This window comes from Halichoerus grypus, chromosome 4 (genome assembly GCF_964656455.1).
Source record: "Halichoerus grypus chromosome 4, mHalGry1.hap1.1, whole genome shotgun sequence".
Taxonomy (NCBI): Eukaryota; Metazoa; Chordata; class Mammalia; order Carnivora; family Phocidae; genus Halichoerus; species Halichoerus grypus.
Genome location: NC_135715.1, coordinates 55,215,601 through 55,240,535, shown reverse-complemented (window position 1 = coordinate 55,240,535; position 24,935 = coordinate 55,215,601). Strand labels below are relative to the sequence as shown.

General features: G+C 37.9%; 1 protein-coding gene across 2 annotated transcripts in view; it reads right to left on the bottom strand.

Moving 5' to 3' along the window:
• Positions 1–24,259, bottom strand: part of COG3 (component of oligomeric golgi complex 3) — a 73,842-nt gene extending 49,583 nt beyond the window's left edge. The window contains exons 1-8 of one of the 2 annotated variants that reach the window (XR_013446964.1): positions 23,951–24,259; positions 14,903–15,049; positions 13,141–13,202; positions 11,953–12,118; positions 11,216–11,290; positions 9,813–9,905; positions 8,968–9,093; positions 7,163–7,243 (exon numbers count right to left, since the gene is read on the bottom strand). Coding sequence is in view for 1 of the 2 variants with exons in the window: in XM_036071682.2 (XP_035927575.1) it covers positions 7,163–7,243; positions 8,968–9,093; positions 9,813–9,905; positions 11,216–11,290; positions 11,953–12,118; positions 13,141–13,202; positions 14,903–15,049; positions 23,951–24,124 (924 nt within the window). In the remaining variant the exon portion in view is untranslated. The remainder of the gene's footprint in view (positions 1–7,162; positions 7,244–8,967; positions 9,094–9,812; positions 9,906–11,215; positions 11,291–11,952; positions 12,119–13,140; positions 13,203–14,902; positions 15,050–23,950) is intronic. The other variant, XM_036071682.2, reaches the window with a different exon arrangement.
• Between the last annotated feature and the right edge of the window lie 676 nt (positions 24,260–24,935).

Genomic DNA, 24,935 nt, shown 5'->3' with positions numbered 1-24,935 from the left:
GGGGACGTGCCTGGCTTCAAGGTGCCCAGGTGGGAAAGTATGGCAGAAGCCCAGGAGTAACATCGTGGTCTGAGGATCCCCTGGGTCACAAGAAGGGGTGGTGCCACTGTTCCCAGGCATAGGAGTGTGGAAACCAGCTGAGAGCAGCAGGTCTCAGTACCAGCTTTCTACTCTGTTTTGCCATAAATTGCGAATGGCTGCGTGGTCATGTGACCACTTTCCTGGAACCTGCCAGCAAATGGCAAAAGTGGAACAAGACCCTCCCCGGGAGGAACAGAACAGGTCTGTACCAGGGGAATTCCTAAAATTTTGGAGTTTTGAACATGCCCCTGAGATAAAAAAGCTCAGACACAGGCACGGTGAACACAGGGTTCAGACGGAAACTGAGTACAAAGAGTGGTGACTGATTGCTCTTCTGTGAGGGCTCACTGAAGAGCAGGGGCACAAACTTTCAGCTAAGACCAGGGCACCACCGTATTCATCCTGCTGGTCAGTGCTGAATGCCTTCAGGGAGCAAAACAGCACCACCTAGCGGAGGTCCAAGCAGCATACACCAGGCCCACCCTCCTGCACCCTGGAGGCACATTTCCACTGAAACAAGTAGGCATGAGAATCAGGGCAGCAGGCCCCTCCCCCAGAAGACAAGCACAAACAATTCACTCCTACCAAGTCTACTGATCATAGAGTGCTGCAAAGCTTCAGCTCTTGGGGAAACAGAATCTAGCTTCTTTTTTACTTTTATTCTTTGTTTTGTTTTTTTTTTTTATTTTGGGATATAGATTCTTTTAACAAGCAGACCAAAACACACCAAGGATCTAGTTTATTCGGTTTTTTTTTCTTTGTTTTGGGCGTTTTTTATTTTTTTTTCTTTCTTCTTTTCTTTTCTGGACAAATGACAAGATGGGAGAAATTCACCCCAAAAGAACAGGAAATAGAACTCATGGCCAGGGATTTAATCAATACAGATATAAGTAAGATGTCCGAACTAGAATTTGAAACTACAATTATAAGAATACTAGCTGGCCTTGAAAAAAGCACAGAAGACACTAGAGATCCCTTACTGCAGAGATAAGAGAACTAAAATCTAGTCAGGCCAAAGTTAAAAATGCTATAACCAAGATACAAACCCAAATGGAGGCCGTAAAAACAAGGACGGGCGAATCAGAGGAGTGAATCAGTGATAGAAAAGATAAAATTATGAAAAATAATGAAGCTGAAAAGAAGGTAGACTTAGGAAACTCAGCGACTTATTAAAACGTATTAACATTCATATCATAGGAGTCACAGAAGATGAAGAGGGATAAAAAGGAGTAGGAGGTTTATTTAAACAAATTATAGCTGAAAACTTCCCTAATCTTGGGAAGGACACAGACATCAAAATCCAAGCAGCACAGAGAACTCCCATTAAATTCAACAAAAGCTGGCCATTGCCAAGGCATATTATAGTCAAATTCACAAAATATACAGACAAGGAAAGAATCCCGAAAGCAGCAAGGGGGAAAAAAAAGTCCTTAACCTACAAGGGATGACAGATAAAGTTCACAGCAGATCTGTCCACAGAAACTTAGCAGGCTGGAAGAGAGTGGCAAGAAATATTCAATGTGCTGAATGGGAAAAATATGCAGCCAAGAATTCTTTATCCAGCAAGACTGTCATTCACAACAGGAGAGATAGTTTCCCAGGCAAACAAAAACTAAAGGAGTTCATGACGACTAAACCAGCCCCGCAGGAAAGTTTAAGGGGGACTCTTTGAATGGAGGAAAAAAAAAACAAAAGCGACAAATTCTAGAAAGGACCAGAGAACATCACCAGAAATACCAACTCTACAAGTAACACAATGGCACTAAATTCATATCTTTCAATAATCACTGTGAATTTAGGGGCGCCTGGGTGGCTCAGTTGGCTGAGCATCTGCCTTTAGCTCAGGTCATGATCTCCAGGACCTGGAATCAAGCCCGGTGTCGGGCTTCCTGCTCAGCAGGGAGTCTGCCTCTCTCTCTCTCTCCCTCTTCCCTCCCCACCTCTTGTTTTTGCTCTCTCTCAAATAAAATCTTTAAAAATAAATAAAAAATAAAAAAATAATCACTCTGAATGTAAATGGACTAAATGCTCCAATCAAAAGACACAGGGTATCAGAACGGGTAAAAAAACAAGACCTATCTATTTGCTGCCTCCAAGAGACTCATTTTAGACCTAAAGACACATGCAGTTTGAAAGTGGAGGATGGAGACCCATCTATCATGCTAATGGACATCAAAAGAAAGCCAGAATAGCCATACTTACATCAAACAAACTAGATTTTAACACATAACAAGAGATGAAGAAGGGCATTATATCATAATTAAAAGGTCTATCCAGCAAGAAGATCTAACAATTGTAAATATTTATGCCCCCAACTTGGGAGCACCCAAATATATAAATCAATTAATAAATATAAAGAAACTTTTTGATAATAATACAATAACAGTAGGGGACTTTAACACCCCACTTGCAGCAATGGACAGATCATCTAAGCCAGAAGATCAAGCAACAAGGGCTTTAAATGACACACTGGACTAGATGGACTTAACAGATATTTTCAGAACATTTCATCCTAAAGCAGCAGAATACACATTCTTTTCAAGTACACATGGAACATTCTCCCAAACAAATTACATACTGGGTCACAAATTAGCCCTCAACAAGTACAAAAAGATCGATATCATACCATGCATATTTTCAGACCGCAACATTATGAAACTTGAAGTCAACCACAAGGAAAAATCTGGAAAGACCTCAAATACATGGAGGTTAAAGAACATCCTACTAAAGAATGAATGCCTTACCTGGGAAATTAAAGAAGAAATAAAAAAGTACATGGAAGCAAATGAAAATGAAAACATGACAGTCCAAAACCTTTGAGATGCAGCAAAGGCAGTACTAAGCAGGAAGTATATTTGCAATACAGACCTATCTCAAGAGGCAAGAAAAGTCTCAATTACACAACCTAACCTTACACCTAAAGGAGCTAGAAAAGGAACAGCAAAAAAAGCCTAAAGCCAGCAGAAGAAGGGTAATAATAAGATTGGAGCAGAAATAAATAATTCTATAGAAACAAACAAACAAAAAAAGTAGAATGGATGAACGAAACTAAGAGCTGGTTCTTAATTAAGAAAATTGATAAATCCCTAGCCAGACTTATCAAAAAAAAAAAAAGAGAGAGAGAGAAAGGACCCATACAGATAAAATCATGAATGAAAGAGATCACAACCAACACCACAGAAATACAATTATAAGAGAATACTATGAAAAATTACATGCCAACAAACTGGGTAACCTGGAAGAAATGGACAAATACCTAGACACTTACAAATTACCAAAACTGAAACAGGAAGAAATAGAAAATTAGAACAGACCCATAACCAGCAAAGAAATTGAATCTGTAATCAAAACTCTCCCAACGAACAAAAGTCCTGGGCCAGATGGCTTCCCAGGGGAATTCTACCAAGCATTTAAAGAAGAGCTAATACCTATTCTTCTCAAACTCTTCCAAAAAATGAAATGGAAGGAAAATTTCCAAACTCATTCTACAAAGCCAGCATTAGTGTGATTCTAAAACCAGACAAATATCCCACTAAAAAGGAGACTATCCCTGATGATCCCAATATCCCTGATGAACATGGATGCAAAAAATTTCAATAAAATACCAGCAAATTGAATTCAACAGTACATTAAAAGAACTATTCACCATGATTAAGTGGGATTTATTCCTGGTTCAATATTCACAAATGAATCAATGTGATACACATTAATGAAACAAACGATAAGAACCATATGATCCTGTCAATAGATGCAGAAAAAGCATTTGACAAAATACAGCATCCTTTCCTGATAAAAACCTCAACAAAGTAGGGATAGATGGAACATACCTCAACATCATAAAGGCCATATATGAAAGACCTACAGCTAATATCATCCTCAATGGGGAAAAACTGAGAGCCTTTCCCCTACGGTCAGGAACAAGACAAGGATGTCCACTCTCACCATTACTATTTAACATAGTACTGAAAGTCTTAGTCTCAGCAACCAGACAACAAAAAGAAATAAAAGGCATCCAAATCAGCAAGGAAGAAGTTAAACTTTCACTATCTGCAGACAACATGATACTCTACGTAGAAAATCCGAAAGACTCCACCAAAAAATTGCTAGTATACATGAATTCAGCAAAGTTGCAGGATATAAAATCAATGTGCAGAAATCTGTTGCATTTCTATACACCAATAATGAAACAGCAGAAAAAGAAATCAAGGAATCAATCCAATGTGCAACTGGACCAAAAACAATAAAATACCTAAGAATAAACCTAACTAAAGACGTAAAATATCTGTACTCTAAAAACTATAGAACACTTACAAAAGAAACTGAAGAGGACACAAAGAAATGGAAAAGCATTCCATTCTCATGGATTAGAAGAAAAAACATTGTTAAGATGTCTTTACTACCCAAAGGAATCTACACATTTAATGCAATCCCTATCAAAATTCCACTAGCATTTTTCACAAAGCTAGAACAAACAATCCTAAAATTTGTATGAAACCACAAAAGACCCCAAATAGCCAAAGCAATTCTGAAAAACAAAACTGGAGGCACCACGATTCCGGATTTCAAGCTATCTTACAATGCTGTAGTCATCAAGACAGTATGGGACTGGCACAAAAACAGACACAGATCAATGGAACGGAAAAGAGAACCCAGAACTGGATACACAACTATATGGTCAACTAATCTTCGACAAAACAGGAAATACCCAATGGAAAAAAGACAGTCTCCTCAACAAATGGTGCTAGGAAAACTGGAGAGCAACATGCAGAAGAATGAAACTGGACGACTTTCTTACACCATATACAAAAATAAATTCAAAATGGATGAAAGACCTAAATGTGAGATAGGAAACCATCAAAATCCTAGAGAACACAGGCAGCAACCTCTTTGACCTCGGCCATAGCAACTTCCTACTAGACATGTCTCTGGTAAGGGAAACAAAAGCAAAAATGAACTAATGGGACTTCATCAAGATAAAAAGCTTCTGCACAGCAAAGGAAACAATTGACAAAACTAAAAGGCAGCCTGCAGAATGGGAAAAGATATTTGCAAACCACATATCTGATAAAGGGTTAGTCCTAAAATCTATAAAGAACTTACCAAACTCAACACCCAAAAAACACCAAATAATCCAGTTAAGAACTGGGCAGAAGACATGAACAGACACTTTTCCAAAGAAGACATCCAGACTGCTAACAGACACAGGAGAAGATGTTCAACATCACTCATCATCAAGGAAATACAAACCAAAACCACAATGAGATATCACCTCACACCTGTCAGAATGGCTAAAATTAGCATAAACACAAGAAACAACAGGTGTTGGTGAGGATGTGGAGAACGGGAACCCTCTTACACTGTTGGTGGGAATGCAAACTGGTACAGCCACTCTGGAGAACAGTATGAAGGTTCCTCAAAAAATTAAAAATAGAGAAGTACCCTCCGGTCCAGCAATTGCACTACTAGGCATTTACCTAAAGGATACAAAAATACAGATCCAAAGGGGTACATGCGCCCTGATGTTTATAGCAGCATTATCAACAATAGCCAAACTATGGAGAGAGCCCAAATGTTCACCGACTGATGAAGAGATCAAGATGTGGTACATATATACAATGGAATATTACTCAGCCATCAAAAGAAATGAAATTTTGCCACTTGCAATGACATGGATGGAGCTAGAGTGAAATAATGCTAAGTGAAATAAGTCAGAGAGAGACAAATACCGTATAATCTCACTCATATGTGGAATTTAAGAAAGAAAACAGATGAACATATGGGAAGGGGAAAAAGAAAAAAAAGAGAGAGGGAAACACACCATAAGAGATTTTTAACGACAGTGAACAAACTGAGGGTTGATAGAGGGAGGTGGATGGGGAAGAGCTAGATGGGTGATGGGTATTAAAGAGGGCACTTGTGATGAGCACTGTGTTGTATGTAAGTGATGAATCACTGAATTCTACTCCAGAAACCAACATTGCACTGTATGTTAACTAAAAAAAAAAAAAAATCCTTCAACTGACTCTCAAGAGGGCAACAGCAAGAGAGTCAGAGGCAGCAAAAGTAAACTACTCTTTACAGTAACTTCACAATGAGTAGTAAAAAGATACGTGTACCAGCTCCAGTCAACTGTATCTTGGATATATTAAACGTATATATATTAACACATATATCTACTTTCTGCACCCTCCATTTCCAATCACTCAATCAAGATAAATATTTAGTGCATTCCTTTATGTACCAGGCACTGTGCTAAGGAGAATAAATAAGGCACATGTTCCCCACCTCAAGAATACACTACCAACACCTTATCAACCCCTATTTCCCATGGACTACTGCAAAATCTTCCTTGTTAATCAGGCCTCCCTGTCTCAAATCTCTTTTCACCATATTCCATTCTTCATAGTGCATCCTTAATCGAAAGAAATGGTAAATCTGACCAAATCATTCTCCTGTTTAAAATACTTCATTAATTTGAGCCCCATGTCAAGCTCCGCACTCAGCAGGGAATCTGCTGGAGATTCTCTCTCCCTCTACCCCTCCCCCCACTTGCTCACTCTAACTAAAGCTTTAAAATAAATAAATACAATAAAATACTTCACTAGCTGTCTACTTTTCCTCAATTAGCACGACATGTGATACCCCTCTGAAATGATCCCTGCAGTCTTTCCTGTCTTTTTTCCCAACTGCATGCTATCAATGTCCTCTGTGTTTTGATCATAACAAGTTACAAGTTCTCCCAAAATATATGTCTCTACAACCATCCCTATACATGCTGTTCCCTCTGTATAAAATACCCTCATCAATCCCCTCAAGTTCACTATACATCTGAGCTTTTTAAGCTCAAATGTCACTTCCACCTAGAATCCTTCCCTGAGTATTATAGGAAGAGCTAGGTGTTTCCTGCTCTGGGCTCTTAAGACATCACAAAGGTACACTGCTGTAATGTGGAAGGACAGTGCCTACCTTTCATTAGTGTTCATTTCCTGGTATAAGCAAAGGGCCTAACATACAGCAGAACTTCAAAAGGGCTGGCTAAATAAACTTCAGAGTAATATCCTATTTATGTCAATAGACTTACTCTGACTTTGGGAGCAGCAGCTCGAAATTTCACATAAAATAATGTGAAGGCATTGTCTGCATTAGGTACAGATGCAGGATCCTAAAGAGACATGGGGGAGGAGAGGGAAGGGAGATAATTAGCAAACAAATAATTATTCAGAAAATGTGACACCAACTATTTCAAACAGCTACTACTTGGCCTATATACCAACCAAAAGCTTAGAGAGAAAAATCTCAAAGAGAGATTACATATTAGTATTATTGCTACAAATGAGAAATATTTACGTGGAGCTGTCATCTCCTTCCTCCTTATAATTAAAATGTACCCTATGTTACATGAATTTTGGTAGTAAACAGACTTCAATTCAGATTCATACTCACTTACTGACAGTAGGATATTGGCCAAATTACCGGACCTCTCTGAGATTCAGTGCATCCATTATATGGTGATAACATACACTCATAAAGAGCTACTGGGTAACTCAGTTGGTTAAGCATCTGCCTTCGGCTCAGGTCATAATCCCAGGGTCCTAGGACTGAGTCCTGCATCAGGCTCCCTACTCAGCGAGGAGCCTGCTTCTCCCTCTCCCGCTCCCCCTGCTTGTGCTTTCTCTGTCAAATAAATAAATAAAATCTTAAAAAATATATATATATACTCATAAAGTTTTTATGCAGCTCAATACTAAAGCACTAGCTACTAGTACACAGTAGGTGCTAGTACTGATTAGGTATTAATTTCCTAAACTTATTAAAAATTTTACAGGGCGCCTGGGTGGCTCAGTTGGTTAAGCAACTGCCTTCGGCTCAGGTCATGATCCCGGAGTCCTGGGATCGAGTCCCGCGTCGGGCTCCCGGCTCAGCGGGGAGCCTGCTTCTCCCTCTGACCCTCTCCCCTCTCATGCTGTTTCTCTCTCTCTCTCTCTCTCAAATAAATAAAATCTTTAAAAAAATAAAAAATAATTAAATAAAATAAAAATTTTACAGAATAGAAAAATTATATAGTCTGGCCTTCATATCAGCTAAGAGCAATGTGAACACTAAACTGCAACCCCAAAATCAGTGGCTTTGAACCGAACTGAAAATTTAAGAAGATATTCCATGTTCTTTAGAAAGTGAGCTTACAAAATAAAATGTATAATCTTTATGATTTTATTTTATGAAAGAAATGTGTTCAATGACTATCTTAGCTAGCTGTATTCTTAATTTTCTAACATAACACTCTGCTCAATTTCCACCTAGCTTGCTTGCTCCATCTGTAACTGATCAATTTTTTTGTTTCCTTCTTCGATGATTACTTCTCCTGAATATAAGCCCCTTGAGCCCAGGGACCTTACTGGCTCCTTATCGCTACTGTACGGTTCCCAGTACAATGCCAAGCACTGAGAAGGCACTCAATAAAAATACATTTGCTAAACACAGAAAATTATCTATCATACACAAAGAAAAAAATTCAAAGTATCCATCATACGTAATCCCACCACTAACACAGAACCACTTTTATCATTTTGGTATATTTCCTTCCAATATTTTCATGAATTAGATAAGAAAATGTTTTAAGTGACAAACAGTTTGAATCTTAGTACTTACCATATAGTACTGAGTACTTCTCACACTATTAAATATTCTTTGAAAATAAGATTCTGATGGACAGATATAATACAGCCATTTTTTTCTATTATAATTAAACTGATGCATAATCTTACTTAACAAAAGGTAAAAAAAAGTTTTTAGAGTTACTAAGTAGTCATCTCACACTTAGATTATGGAAGATAAATGAATAAAAAAAGAAAAAGAAAAGAAAAAACACTTCACCAGTTAACTCACCCTTTTTAGTAACTGATTTGTGAGGTTTTGTAGTGTGTTCACAGTGTATGTCTTCATAAGGTGCAAAGCTTTAGAAAGACATTGCTTAAATTTCAGCAAATATACAGGATAATCTTTAAAATTTGGCTGTAAAGGAGAGGGAAAGATTTACAAAGAGAAAATAAACATAGGCAGAGTAAACTATGAAAACAAACCTGTCCTTTATATGGTCTCATACAGATGGTAAGCTCGGCAAAGGTGAATACAGGCTGCCCCTCCCTCACACCCGCCCAACCAAAAGCTTACTTTACGCCATTTGGCTTTTACAAAAGACTTATAATCGTACCTGTTCTCACTAACCAAAAGAAATCCAAAGAGGATTTTCACTTTTCTGAAATGGTAACTGCTTCTTCGCTCTATGCCATTTTGGCTTACAAAAGGTTTCATGGGAACATTCTACTTTCAGATAGTGGGGGAAACCTGTACAGCTATAAATCCTTGGGGGATAGAAAGAGGGTGATTAAATCAAAGGGCCTGTTCCTTTATTTCCTCCCAAGTAACGCTTTTTGTTTGTCAAAGAAATATCTAAAACATTAGGAAGTCAACAGCCTAAAAATCACTCATCCTTTCAGGCGGCATAAAACTGCGTCAGCCAGGACCTCTTTCGACTCCAGGGGTTGCCTCAGCAGCTGAAAGTACTTTTTGACATCACTACTGACAATGATTAAGAATTTACTACAGTCTTTCTTCAACTATATTACAGATACATTTTTCCCTTCAGAAGAAATAATTACTTTAAAGCATCAGAAATGATAAAATAGGGATGTTAATATATCTTAAAAACATACAGAAATACCATGACTTACATGTGATGAGATATATGTTATACAGTCATCTAACTTGGCCAGCATAGGTATGAATCCTTCACTATTAACAGACAACGTAGGAGAATTCAATTTCTTTAAGGAAAAAAAAAAATCTTAATTCACAAAAAATATACAGGCAAAGTTGAAAATTATGTATTAGATTTAGCATATTTCCCATTAAGCTATAACACAGTCATACTAATATCTTTACATTTTAAGAATCACCTTCTCTCTCTCTCTCAAATAAATAAATAAATAAATCTTTAGGGCGCCTGGGTGGCTCAGTTGGTTAAGAATCACCAAAATATCCTCAAATATAGCCCACGTGTAATAATAAAGAAAGGACAAAAAAACAATACTGATTTAATTCAGTTTATTCCTAATGAGCTTTAAGGGGGCTCTTCATAAATTAACAAATATTTATATTACCCCACTGTACAATGTTATACTAAAATAACACATCAACTACCTAGATTTCCCATTTTCTAGTACTTTATAACATATACAAATTTCCTACTTTCAAACACTGGTGATTTTCTAAAGGTTAAAGGATTAACTAGCAGTCATACCTATGTTTAGCAGTCATATTACAAAAGTAAAACATATATAAGTAAGCATTTATAAAAATATATACAATAATAATGTAAGTATAAATATGAGTAATATATAACATAAACGTTCAGTACTTAATATATAAAACTACACATTAGAATATATAAAACTATATAACATACGTCTTTAATATAATATAAATATACAAAAATATAAGTAATGTATGTTAAAATGTAAAAAAACCAGCCAATTATTTATCTTGATAGCTTGGCAATGAACGATTTCCTTGTATTCCATTGTTAACTAGCTCCTAGTTTTCTAATTCTAAACCATAATAATTATGATTAATTTAATGATTTTAATAATGTATATGCAGTAATTATGATTAATTTATGAGCCAGAAAGACAGAGGAATATAATTTACACAGCAGTTTTAATTGAGACTATTACTTTGTGATACAGACATGTATTATAAGGACTATACTTCAAATTAAACATGAGATTAATTCAAAAAATGTTTTGATTACTAATAATAGCACCACAGCAAGATTTAAAATTTAATATTTCTTCTTACAATCTTCACAGCTTACAAATAAGATACTATAAGTGGTAACTGACAAAGAGATTTTAATAACAATAATATAACTTAAGAACTACTACTTAAATCATATTTGAAAAAATCTGAACTGGTAATGATATCTCCATCAGGTACAAAGAGGAATATCTATCAGCAAGCAAACTATTAAGTTCAAATATCACTCAGGCCAATTTATAAATTTAAAAATTATATTCAGAAAGGGAAATATAAAATAAGGTCATTAACTTTACAAAAAGTAAAAAACCATGCTTACTGTGTTAATAGTTTCCAACTCATTAAAATAGGAAAGCTTTTGTTGAATGTTTTCAGCCAGATCAACAAGTTCCGACTTGCGTTTTTTAAAAGAAAAAAAAATTAGCGTAAGAACGTAAGAATCAACACTCCAGTCTCAAAATTACATGAATAGATTTATACCAGACAGATAGGTTTATGTTAGACATAAGATTTCAGACTAATGCTCAAAGATTTCTGCAATTATGGACTAATAAGCAATGATTAGTACAGAAACTTACATATGATCTTTTATAAAACAATAAATAATTGCCTTTTAAAAAAACTCAAAATACACAGAGAAAACTCAGATAAAGTAACTTAAGTGTTCTATCTTTAAATCATAAATTTAACTGCAATCTAGATCAGTTCATCTTTTCATAAACCCCACCATTACTACAATCACTGTGCTTGTCTGAAGTGTCAATAGTAAAGCATGCACAGAGCAAACTAATGTATGCTCTTCACTCTGAAATTGGGCTGAGATGTAACAGCTCAAAACATAGGAAAGCTTGCCTTGCCTAGTTCACTCGTGTAAGCTTATTTAAAATAAAAAAGTCTGACAATATAACAATTTGCATGCTTAGCACAAGGCCTCATACAGAGCAGAGTTCAATATATACTTGGAGAAAGTAGAGAAATTACAATTAAACTCTATTCATCTACTTAAAAATAAAATATTAAATACAATCACTAACCCTTTCCCATACTCCATATTACCTGTTCTTTTAGGAGCTGTTCACAGGCTTCATGTAGGGTTCCTGTCTTATTGGACACAAAAAGATACTGTTTCTGCAATGATTCCAGATGCTGTAGAGCACTGTTTACATCATTCAATATAGCATCACACTGCTCCTGAAACCCAGACAAGTAATCCCTCATCTGTCTAGAAAACAGAACCAAAAGGGGATTGGCAATAATATTTTCCCCCAATAAGCAGAGTCAATAAACAACAAAGTCTCATTTTTCCCCAAATGCTTGAATTTCAGAAGAGAAGTCTGACCATTCACTAAAGCTTATTATATTCAAAAACTATGTTAACACCTTTTCGAGTAATTTAGAAGGAAATCACTGCAACTATAAGCAACAAAAGGAGTCAGCCTTGAAGCCACAAGCTGGCTTTTCACACGTAAGGCAAGAAATCACCGGCCCAACTTTCAAAAACTAGGACACTAGGGCCATCCAAGGTATGGAATAGGTCAATCCCTTAGGTCACGTATGCCAAAAATCCCATGATGATTAGTAATGTCATGGAAAGAATTTTGGACTTGGAATTAGAAGACCTGAGTATAAGTCCCAGCTCTGCCCAACTCTCTATGACATTAGGCAAGTTACTTAATACTTTCAGGCCTCAGTTTGCACATTTGTAAAATGGGAAAAATAATACCTTTCCTCACATAGCTGCTATAAAGATTAAGTGGAATCATGTATCAAAGAGCCTAACACATTGCCTAGCAATAACACTTAATAAATGTTAATTAAATGCAGTTATTCAACCCACAGTCCCCAAATCAGCTAGAAACTATGCACCATCATTTCTTCCATGCTAACACTATAAACAAACAGAACAACACAGTTACACCCAGTCTAGGTGGGCATCCCTAAAATCTCTTGGGTCTCTACTTCTAAAGAAAAGCAACAAATATCTCTTACAGTTCCTGTAAAATTCCCACTTGAACCCAAACCTTTCTAGAATTATCTAAAAACCAATGTCTGTACCTCCTCACCTATTATGATATAACTATTTTTTTTTAAATCACACAATTTCTCTCTAGCTCTTTTTAAAGAAAATGTTCCTATTGGAACTTTCTTTGTACCTTAATTTTGTCTGAAGACACAGATTACGAAATGCTGCAGATGAGTACGATTTAAAAATCAAGATAGCCAACAAACTCAAGAACCACATACCTGTACTTAGTTTCTTCATCCTGATCCATCTGAGTTTGTAGCTTTGCAAACCATGAGAAAAACTGGAAAAATAAAAGAGTATTATATTGTCAACAAAACTAAAACAGACAAAATGAAAAGTGGCTACATGCTAAACAGCAAGTCAAAAGGGTATACACTATCTAAGTCTTATTGTTTGGGGATCAGACATTAGTAATTACTTTTAACCAGGAGATAACAATTTAATTCCATAATCAATATCTACATGCTAGGAAAAGCAAAGGATATTAAAAACATTGGTCATATCCAGAGTCAAACAAGGAGGAGTATTAAAGATACAATATGTAAAAAATATATATTTCTTCCTAAGAGGCTAATGCCCATTTGCTACTTTGCTCAATTTGAATAGGTAACTTAGGGTTTTTGGGTAAATGTTAATATTAATGTTATCTAATAAGAAATATAAAAATATAAACTAAAATAATATAACAGAGTGGATTAAGAACATGAATTTTTGTATCAGCTAAACCTGGGTTTGAGTTATGGCCCGGCCACCTATATCATAAGTCATGAAAAATATCTATTACTAAGAAGCGGTGGAGAAGACTGACACAGAAGCATGAAGGATAATGGAAATGTTTTATATCTTGATCATAGTGGTAGTTAAACTTGTCAAAACTCATCAAGCAAAATACTTAAAACAAGTATATTTTATTGTGTATAAATTATAACTCAATATACTAGCTTTTTTAAAAATTTAAAGAGAGATACATAGGTACAAATTTAGCCCAGATGACTTTTTTTTCCCAAATAGTCCAAATAAGTCATTGACACAGCGTAAGATTATCTTCTATAATTCTCAAGTGGGATTTGAAGTCAAGGGTATGCTTTATTCTCTCAAGATACAAGGCTTGCCAAGCACCTTAGTCATCATTTACCGGACACTGTGTGCCTGCCATACAGGGTATGCATTATCTAATTTTCAGGAAAACCCCATGAGATGGGTATACAGTCATCCTTGTTTTACAGATTAGAAAACTAAAAGCCTAAGATATAAGTAATTTGCCTAAACTCACAAGGATGGTAAGTGATGGAAGTGACTTTCAGATCCACGGTGGCCTATCTCAAGAGGTGGAGCCCTTTTTCACTCTGCAGCACCGCCTCTTGACTTACTACATATGCAATTCAGCATGCTTGCTTTTTGTTTTACTTGGTAAATGCCTAGGCTTTGATTTTTACAGGGCAGAAAGAAGAGACGGGAAGTGGCAGAAGAAACTGCTATACATTTAGGTTTATAATTAGGAATAAATAAAAATCAAGGGAAGATTACACATGTCAACTACTGAAAAATAACTATAAGGATTCATCTAAAGAGAACACTTAGGTTCTTAAAAAAAGAAATTACATAGCAACAAGCAGAGGGGTGTGTGCGCACACGTGCGACTTTGTGCACACACACACGCATGCTGGGGGGGACACATTAACATATACACTGGGGGAAGTCAAAAGTGCATGAAATATTAAAACCCTAATGACTAGCTATCAACATCCACACTTAGAATATCGTATCTTTATCTGTATTTCAAGTATAATTGGGCAATAGGTTAATTTAAAACACTTAACAAAACAGCCATAGCTAACACAAAATCAAGATTGTTCTAGAAAGATCTGATGTTAACTATAGTTTCAAATGTTCAGAACTTTTAATTAGAGCATTTTTATTAGCCCTGTCTTGAGATATTTAGAATAATCAAACGCCCTTAGCAACAACACTGCCATTCACCTGCTGCGCAGTTTCAATTCTTTCTTCTTCCATTTCTAAGGAAGTGAAACCCTTCGAGAGAATGTCTTCTGTAGATTCGGGTACTACTGAAGTCTGTGCAATGGGCAGCGACTGGGATGTTATGCTACATAAGTCTTCAATTGGAAGCTTCAAAAAAAAGAGCCACAAAAATATTTAAATAACTTGAAAACTCTCTAAACAAGTTATTCCATCTCACTGTTTTGAAAGAGAAAGAAATGTTTTCTATTAAATCATTTGAGGTTAATAAATGCCACATAATAATACAACTAGGCTCTTTCTATTAAATGCTAGTCTCAAAATATAAATGTGATACTGATATCACACCACTTAGTAAAGTAAGATTTTTGAGTTACATTTCTAACACTGGCCGTGAATCTGTGCTAATCAATACACATTTTCTTACTTGAACCTCTTATGAACTGGCACCAAAGGCAAAAACCTGTATGCTGTGGAAAGTAGCTTGCCTTTCCCAGGATCTAACAAGAGAGCTTGGCCTGATTAATGAGCACCAACAGAAAATAAATCACACCCAAGAATTAACTATCAATAGTTATCAATTATCAATAACTATCAATTATCTCCTTATGCCATTTCTACCACTGGCACACTTCACACACACCTTCTTGGTGACAAATTTTGAAATTACAACTGAGTAGAAAGAATTTCAGAGTTTCCCATCAGTTTCAGAAGAGCCCCACCTACAAGGCCTCACTTTGAGGCCATCAGACCTACAATAGTTTCTAGTTCTCCACTACTAAAGATAGTCCAGGTGTTAACTTACCTATAGTCACACAGACATGCTACTTTTAGACCTACAATAAATGGAGTGTGGATGCAGGGTAAGGTAAAAGGGCCTGTTTCATTTCAGTTCCAGTTTTTAGTCCTCAGGGCGTAACATTTAAAGCCCACCTATACAAAACCTTGACCCAGGGCCTTAAGAAATTGCTCCCATCTGTTTTCCTAGATATAAAACTTTCATCTGAAGATAGTATTTGATCTTCAAAGCTAAAAAAAAAAAAAAAGCTAGATGCACAATGCACCATCACTAATTTAGAAATACAACCCTTTGTACCTGAGTTCAAGTGGAGCCATCTCTTCTGGTAAGGTAAAGCACCTTATAACGCAGCCTGGTTTGAACCCTGCTCCTGCTCACGTATACACTGTGTGACCATGGGCAAATTACTTACTACTTCTAATCCCCAATTTCTTTTCTATAAAATAAGAATTACAGTATCTGGGGCGCCTGGGTGGCTCAGTCGGTTAAGTGTCTGCCTCTGGCTCAGGTCATGATCTCAGGATCCTGGGATTGAGCCCCACATGGGGCTCCCTGCTCTGGTGGAGTCTGCTTCTCCCTCTCCCTCTGTGCCCCCCCCAGCTCATGCTCTCTCTCTCTCAAATAAAATCTTTAAAAAAAAAGAAAGAAAAAAAGAATTCCAGTATCTGTATCATGAAGCCATTGTGAAAAAAAGAAAACACAGGTATGGCAAAACAGGCTTCTTAAACTGCTGGGAAGCTGCAGACCAAAAAAAAGAAAAAAAAAAAAACCAAAATGCTCAAGAAGGTCCTCGTCTGCCTTCTCCCCACAAATGAGTCTGATTCAAGAGCCAGGAGGTCATGGGTATGTGTAAATACATCTATTAACGGCACCACTTATTCATGTAAACTCTTCCTGAATGGTGACATAATACCTCAGTAATAAAAGGACACAGTAAAAAACTAAGTTTCTCAAATCCAGTGAGAAACTATCTTGAGTCTGAAGTATCACCAGCAACTGTGTGCTGCCACCAAGGGTTCAGAAAGTAAAAGGGCCTTTGTTTCACTTCAATTCCAGTTTTGAGTCTGGAGGCGGAGAGGCCGTGCAGTCACACTGTTCCTGCTCTGTGCAACCAGCCCAATTACCAACAAAAGCGGCCTCCTTGGAGAGGGGGAGGTAACCCCCCAGAGACAATACTATGTGTATTTAGCATAATGCCTGCCAGATAGTAAACACTCAATAAATCTGAGCTACTGCTATTTACCATATTATTCTTATTATTCCTATTTATGAGTAACAGAGTAAGTAAATCTATAAATCAGAATCTAGAGTGCTTCTTGGGAACAGAACAGTCCATAAGCTATTTTTATAAAATTATATCTCACCGAATAAAATTTAGTTCTATATGAACAGACTGTGACAAAATTCAAACATATGGGACACCTGGGTGGCTCAGTCAGTTGGGTGTCTGCCGTTGGCTCAGGTCGTGATCTCAGGGTCCTGGGATTGAGCCCCACATCAAGCTCCTTGCTCAGTGGGGAGCCTGCTTCTCCCTCTGCCTGCTCTGCCTGCCACTCCCCCTGCTTGTGCGCTCATGCTCTCTCTCTCTGACAAATAAATAAAATCTTAAAGAACAAAAAATTCAAACATATAATTCTATCGTCAATGTTTACACAATACCTAAAAGGGAAAAGGGAAGGGAGATGTGGATCAGGCTCAGATTTGAAGAACATACCAGAAAGCACAGGGATACTAGGCTAAGGTAAAAGAAAGCTGGACAGAGGGCTGCTGCAATGGATTCATCAGTACACTCAACACAGCTAAAGAATCCGTGAAATTGAAGACAGTCAATATAATAACCCAACAGCAAACACACACAGGGAAACAGAGTGAGAAAATACAAACTGAACACACTATCCAAGAAGAGTGGGATGGTATCAAATCATCTAGTATATGCATACTTTGAATACCAAAAGGAGAGAGAATAGGGTAGAAAAAATATTTTAGTTGAGAATTTTCCAAAAATAATAAAAGACACCAAACTACAGTTCTGAGCTCAGCGAATCCCAAACAGAATACACACACAAACACACACACACACAAATGCACATCTAGACACATGATATTCAAACTCCTGAAAAACAAAGTTAAAAAGAAAATCTTGGCAGATGAAGGAGAAAAGACTTTACATGCAGAAGAATGAAGATAAGAATTACAGCAGACTTCTCATCAGAAATTATGCAAATCTTTTAAGTGATAAAAGGAAAAAACTGTCAATCCAGAGTTCTTGATCTAGAATTTTTTTTTTTTAATGAAAGGGAAATAGAGACTGTTTAAACAAAGCTGAGAGAATGCATTTCTAGCAGACTTGTACTACAAGAAATGTTAAAGGCAATTCTTCAAAAGCAGATAGAACATAAGTACCAGATGGGAACCTCAATCTTCAAACAAAACAACAACAACAAAAAAAAACTAAAGTGCTCCAGAAATGGTTAAATTAAAGGTAAATATGATAATTTTTAAAATTTTTAATCACTCAGAAAGATAAAGGTAAAAAGCAAACATAGTATCAATGTATCATGGGTTTAAAACATATGTAAAAGTAAAATACATTAACAATAGCACAAAAGAGAGAGAGGAAGAATTGGGAGCATACTAATGTGAGATCCTTATTCACACATGAAGTAGTATAATATTTAAAAGCAGACTGTGACTAATTAAAGAAATATATTGTAAACACTAGGGCAATCATTTGAAATATTGAAAACGCATAGAGGACCTAGCAAAATTCAGTCCTTCAATACCACCAAAACCTATATCTATCCTTAATTCAATCCCTTTGAGAAAAAAGATCTTAAATGTATCTTTAAAAGTCATATAAATCAATGTCAAAACTCTGGTTGTAATACCACATACATGGTTTTGCGAAGTGAAAATGCAATAATCATATTCTATCAGAGTTTATGAGGTCTTAAACCACATAATTCTGACACCACTTGACAATATATCACAAATTACAGATAAAAAGTAAAATTCCTCTTGTTCCAGAATCATTTATAATATACATAGCAGTCTTTTAAACATAGTTACTTGAAAAGATAATAAATTCACATGGCACAAAATTTAAAGGACATTCAGTAAAAGTCCCCTTCCCCTGGACTCATTCTCCAACCATCCAGTTCCTTCCTCAGAAGCTATTAGTTACGAGTTTCTCGTGATTCTTTCCTGTAATAGCCTATATATAGACAAGGGAAGTGTACCTTTTAATAGTATGCTATACACACTTTGCCTTTTTCATTTAATATGCATCATTTTCAATTGTCTCTCAAAAGAGTATGGATTTTACTCTCTTACTTTATATTATTTTTTTATTTTTTTAAAAGAATTTATTTATTTGACAGAGAGAGAGAGTCAGCGAGAGAGGGAACACAAGCAGGGGGAGAAGGAGAGGGAAAAGCAGGCCTCCCACTGAGCAGGGAGCCCAATGCAGGCTCGATCCCAGGACCCTGGGATCATGACCTGAGCCAAAGGCAGACGCTTAACGACTGAGCCACTCAGGCGCCCCTACTCTCTCACTTTAAATTCATAACTGTCATTAAACTATAACAGGCCCATTATTTTAGAAGTCCAGGAGTACAGAATGATTATTTAAGTAAAAACCAAGTCTTCCTTCTTCTCCTCCATCTTTCCAGTTGTTCTTCTCTAAGGCAATACCAGTGTTTTGTTTGTTCGTTTTAAAGATTTATTTATTTGCCAGAGAGCACAAGCAGCGGGAACAGCAGACAGAGGGAGAAGCAGGCTCCCTGCTGAGCAAGGAGCCTGATGTGGGACTCAATCCCAGGACCCTGGGATCATGACCAGAGCCAAAGGCAGACCCTTAACAGACTGAGCCACCCAGGCATCCCAATACCAGTGTTTATAATTGAGGAATTCTTCTAAGGAATTTGAGGGCAGAATGAAGAACTTAAGAAGGAATGAAAGAGATAATTTGCAATTTTTATCAATCTTCCTTTAGAAATTATTCAAAACACATGAACATAATTTTATTCTAAATCATCAAAAGAATTATAACGGAAAAGTAAAATCCTTCCCCCAACTCCCACTTTTAGCCAATTTAACCATTTTCAATATTTTTGGTGGTTACCCCATAACTCTAAAACACAGATTTGCAGCAGTCTTCACTCAATTCATCAGAGGTCCCCACTAAGTAAAATGAAGAAATGAGTCTCCCTAATATTTTCTTCTACATTTAATCTCAAATCCTGTCATTTATACCATCTCTTTTTTTAGATCTTCAAAATTAATTTTATACCTTATTCTGTAATTAAGTCTTTAGATTTTTAAAATGGTTGTACATACTTCCTGACTTCCATAAATTTACCAAAACTACAAATTTACTGATACTGTCTTTCTTTCTGGGGTGCCACACAAATATTACTGTCATGTCAAAAGGACCAAGGGTGTCATACACATGTGGTCAGTCTGTCATCTTGAACCAAAAAATATTTATCTTCTAATTTACTTTAGGAAACCAAATCATATGAAAACTCTAGATACTTGAGAAGGTAATGCAGATATTCCAGATATGGTCTATAGTCATGTTGTGAGTAAACATAATCTGAATATATGAAAAAGCATTCTATTTGATTACTTTACGTATAAATACTAACTACTTTTCAAGCATAAGGACTTTTATCTTATTTTTAAAGATTTTATTTATTTATTTGACAGAGAGCGAGCGAGCACAAGCAGCAGGAGTGGAACGCAGAGGGAGAAGCGGGTTCCCCACTGAGCAGGGAGCCCCATGTAGGGCTCGATCCCAGAACCCTGAGATCATGACCTGAGCCGAATGAGCCACCCAGGCACCCTGCATAAGGACTTTTAAATACAGAAATAGAAGGAGGCTTCCTGTCCTGTTCCCTTGTTCTCACTAATACAAAACCATTTACTCTCAAACCAAGCAAGAGAGAAGCCACGCAGACCACTTCTAAGAAGTAATTTTTTATAGAAACAAAACAAGTTGCTTTTTAAAAGAGTATGAGAAAATGCCCCCATTAGGTACATTTGCTCAGCTGTCTTCTTTTCTCAAAGAACCTGGAATAGAAAGGAAAATCAAGAAGAGGTGTGGTGGTGTCACAAACTTTCCTGTTCTGACCTCTCATTCACTCCTGGCTCTCCTGGCTGGCTCAGTGGGTAGAGCACGCAACTCTTCATCTGGGAGTCATGAGTTCGAGTCCCACACTGGGTGTAGAAATTACTTTAAAAAAATAAATAAACTGGCTCTCATTCACTCATTCACTCCTGGGTCCCCTGGCTCACTCACACTGTGCTGGCTTCCAGATGGAGCAGACATTTACCACCAGAGCGAGAAGAGCACAGATCTAGGTTCCTAATTGGCAGTCCTAGAGAGCTACTGTATAGTTTATGCAAATGGTATGTTAACATCTTAAATAATAATTACAATAAACTATCAACCTTACCTGACGAGTTAAGCAGGTCCAGGAAAAAAACAAATACACCTTCCTTTCCCAAACTTTATTTCTTGCATAGTTCTGGGTTAGAGAATATCACTTTCATAATCTAAACAATTCATTCCCTAAATGAAACCTGATGTTACTTTCTCTCATTGGAGCACATCATTGAAGAGGTTATAGATGGAATCACAGAACCTTCCTCCAGGCACTTAACCTCTTTTCTTACCTTTGGTCTGAGTGACACCTGTACCAGCTCAGGATCACAAAATTCTAACGTATTCTCTCAAGTTATTAATCATTTGGGGGGGAAAAAGCATATAATATAATACTACCAGGTCACTTGCTATGTGCACTTTACATACACGATTTCACTGAATTCTCACAACTCCCCATCAGACGAATAAGGTACTATTATGAACCCCATTTTATAAAGAAGAAAACAGGCTCAAAGAAGTTAAATATATTAAGAACACACAGCCTTAAGGAAAACACTGTCACAGTACATTTCAGGTAAATTTCAGGATCAATTATTATAGCATTTATCAAGAACTACTAAGTTCAGCAGAAAGAAAAAGGCCCTCACTACTAAAAAATTTGCCCTGGCTACAAGAAACCAGTCTACCTAATATTCTACTGCAAATTCTTTTATCTAACACCAAAAAAAAAAAAAAAAAAAAGATATAACTTCTTTCCAAGGTAAGACCAGCTCCCCTTCATAAAAGAGAAAGCTATTTTCTACAGACCTTAACAGCTTTATGATATTTACTGAAGCGTTAGCTGGCCTTTTGCTATTCAACTAACCTGCTCAGTTCCAGTTGTTCAGGAAGTAATTAATCTTGTGAAAATTGTGAAACACTACAGAAAATCCTTTACAGATACACTAGACAAAAACTGAGGCATTCTTTTTCAGCACCAGTGTTAAGAGTGGTAACAGATAAAGAATTCAATTCCAATGTTCCCACCAGACATATACTTTAGTAAAGGTAAATGAAGGCTGTAGATAGCTAAAGAGCAATGACTCCCCTGAAAGATCCCAGACAGGTAAATAAAGGTCATTTCATTCTCATAGGAATCCAAGATCTAAGCTACATGTACCAGAACACACTCACTGAACCCCTGAACTTGTGAAGCTCATCTCCTACCCATGACTTTGCATTGTTTTTTCCTCCACCTGGAAGGTTATTTCTCTAGCCTTTGCAAGGCTGGCATCTTGTTTTCCATCATGAGTTTTCACATTAGACTGTCACTTTCTTAGGCTTCCTTCCTTGTCCCTTTGTGTCACACTATCTTTTGTTTTCCTTATATCATGGATCACTGTCTGAACTCACCTTGTTCTTTTTTACAAGTTCTTGATCACAATTATGTCAGCTCCATGAGACTAGGGATCTTGATTTTCTTATCCTTCTATCCTCAATTCCTAGCCCAGAGTAGGCACATAATATATGTTAAACGACTGCATGAGGTGAATGTGGGCATTATACTGCATAAATATGAAAAAAAAAAAATGGGGTGAAAATGAAAGATTCCATTTACTTCCTCCAAACCCCTTTCCTTCATGCTCAATAACAGTTTATAAGCTAAGATAATAAAAGCAAATTGGGTTACTATTCTTGTGGATACGTTCCCCACAGGCGCTGTAATGTCCAAGCATCCTGCTTCGGTAACAGGCCAAATCAATTATAAACAGACTGGAACGTTTATAAAGCAAACAACTTCTATTATCCAGAGAATAAAAGACTTTGATAGCCAAGCCAAAGAAATTTCCCCGTTTCCTCCTTTATTTCAGCATAGCATCCTACAGGTGGACAGAGAAACACAATAAAGAACACCTGTACTTTACGGTGCAGCACATAACAGTGAAAGTGAACTTTCAAGTCAAAGTTCTCAACCTCTAATATTTGAGGGTAGAAAAAAAAAACTTTGTCTCTAAAAACAATCTGCCTTTGGACACAATTCCAAATCGTGTACAAGGAGCGCTTCCAACATAAAAAATAGCCATCATTATTAATAAAATAGTAATCCTAAACCTGGCTCTCAAAACCAGAAAAAAGCCTGCCAAACATCTGACAATTCATAATATGTACTTCTTGGTATTGTAACTACTTGAACTGAATCACACAAGCGGTAATATACATAATATTTTAATTAAGATTAAAAACGTTGACACTAACACCGAAAACCAGCGTTACCTAATGTACTGACCCAGCTTTCAAAGAAAATTCATTTTTATGGCTCTGTTACAGGTCAGATAAATCGATCTCCCATAACCTGTACTTGATGGAGAGCTTATTGCTCAATGTGCGATGAATGAAACCGTCACTCAGGATCACGTTGTGTCTCTCCAAGTGCCCCCATGGAAAAAGGAAGCTGGGTTACTCATTAAGGTGGTAAACGAGTACCAATAGGAAGGAGGTTGTCCTGAAGCAAAGCTCTTCGGGTTCGGTGCCCTCTCCTGGGAGATGGTGGGCAGCAGGAATATGCCTCAGCTGATAGCAGGGACACCCCCAGCCAACCGTCCCACGCCGCAGGTGGAGGGCTGGGTGCCAGCCAACACCAGCCACTGGACGCCCCCGCAGCCGTCCCCGCCCAAGAGTAGAGTCGGCGATCGCCGGCAGTGCGAGCCCTGACAGCCCGGGAAGGTGAGGGGGCCTCTCCCACCCGAGCCGCCACCGTGAAACGGGAGGAGGGAGGAGAGCCCCCGGGCTACAGTCTGCAAGGCCGGGGTCCGCGGGCGCGCCGGAGAGGCAGCCCAGCCCCGCCTCCTTGCCGCCCCAGCCCGGTTCCAGCAGGTCACCTCACCTCGGCCGGAATGGGCAGGTTCTCTGCCGCCGCCTTCAGCTCCAGCACCGAGTCCATCTGCCTGTCGGTCAGCGGCGCCGTCGTGTCGGGTCTCCGATCCCAGAGAGCCAGCTTTTCCCGAGCGTCGCGCTCTGCCGCCGCCTCAGGCGGCAGCAGGAGCGCCGCCTCTGCCATTGCCGCTGCCCCTGTGGCCCTCAGCAGCAGCGGGGTGGTGGGGACCCCGACAGAGAGGCCCGGGCCACTTCCGGGGGAGCCCGGGCTTCCAGCAAGGCACCGGCGGCGGGGCGGAGCGGAATAACCTGACCCCGGAAATGCTTCCACTGTGTGTGGGCGGGACCGAGGCAAGGATAGACGTGGCTCTAAACGGGGTACAAATATTTCCGGTTGAGATATAGAAGAAGCGGGTAAAGAATATAGGCCCTGACGGAAATAGGAATGCCCCCACCGGAAGTCTCTTTCTCAATTTCAATAACTTTATTGTTACGTGTTCTTCAGGTTATTGACAATTGAGTTACCTGATCCTGCCGGCAGAGGTCCTCCTGAACTCCAGGATCTCCAGCCTCAGTTCACAGCTGACTAGTCTGGGTGGAGTGTGTGGACCGTGTGATTTCCGTGTAGACATGTTGACAGTTTTCACCGCCTAGATCACAACCACCAGTATAAACTTTTCCAACATCCAATAATTCTGCTGTTAGAAAACCAAGTTATGAAAACACATAAAAACTCAAAGATTTCTGTATATGAAAAATCTTTAATAGTATCAAATAACTCGGGGGGCCTGGGTGGCTCAGTCCTTAAGCAGCTGCCTTCCGCTCAGGTCATGATCCCGGGGTCCTGGGATGGAGCCCTATGTCGGGCTCTCTGCTCGGTGGAGCCTGCTTGTCCCTCTCCCTCTGCCCGCCGCTCTCTGCTTGTTCTCTCTCTCTCTCTCAAATAAATAAATAAAATCTATGTCCAACATTGAAGAATTGGATTAATTCATGGC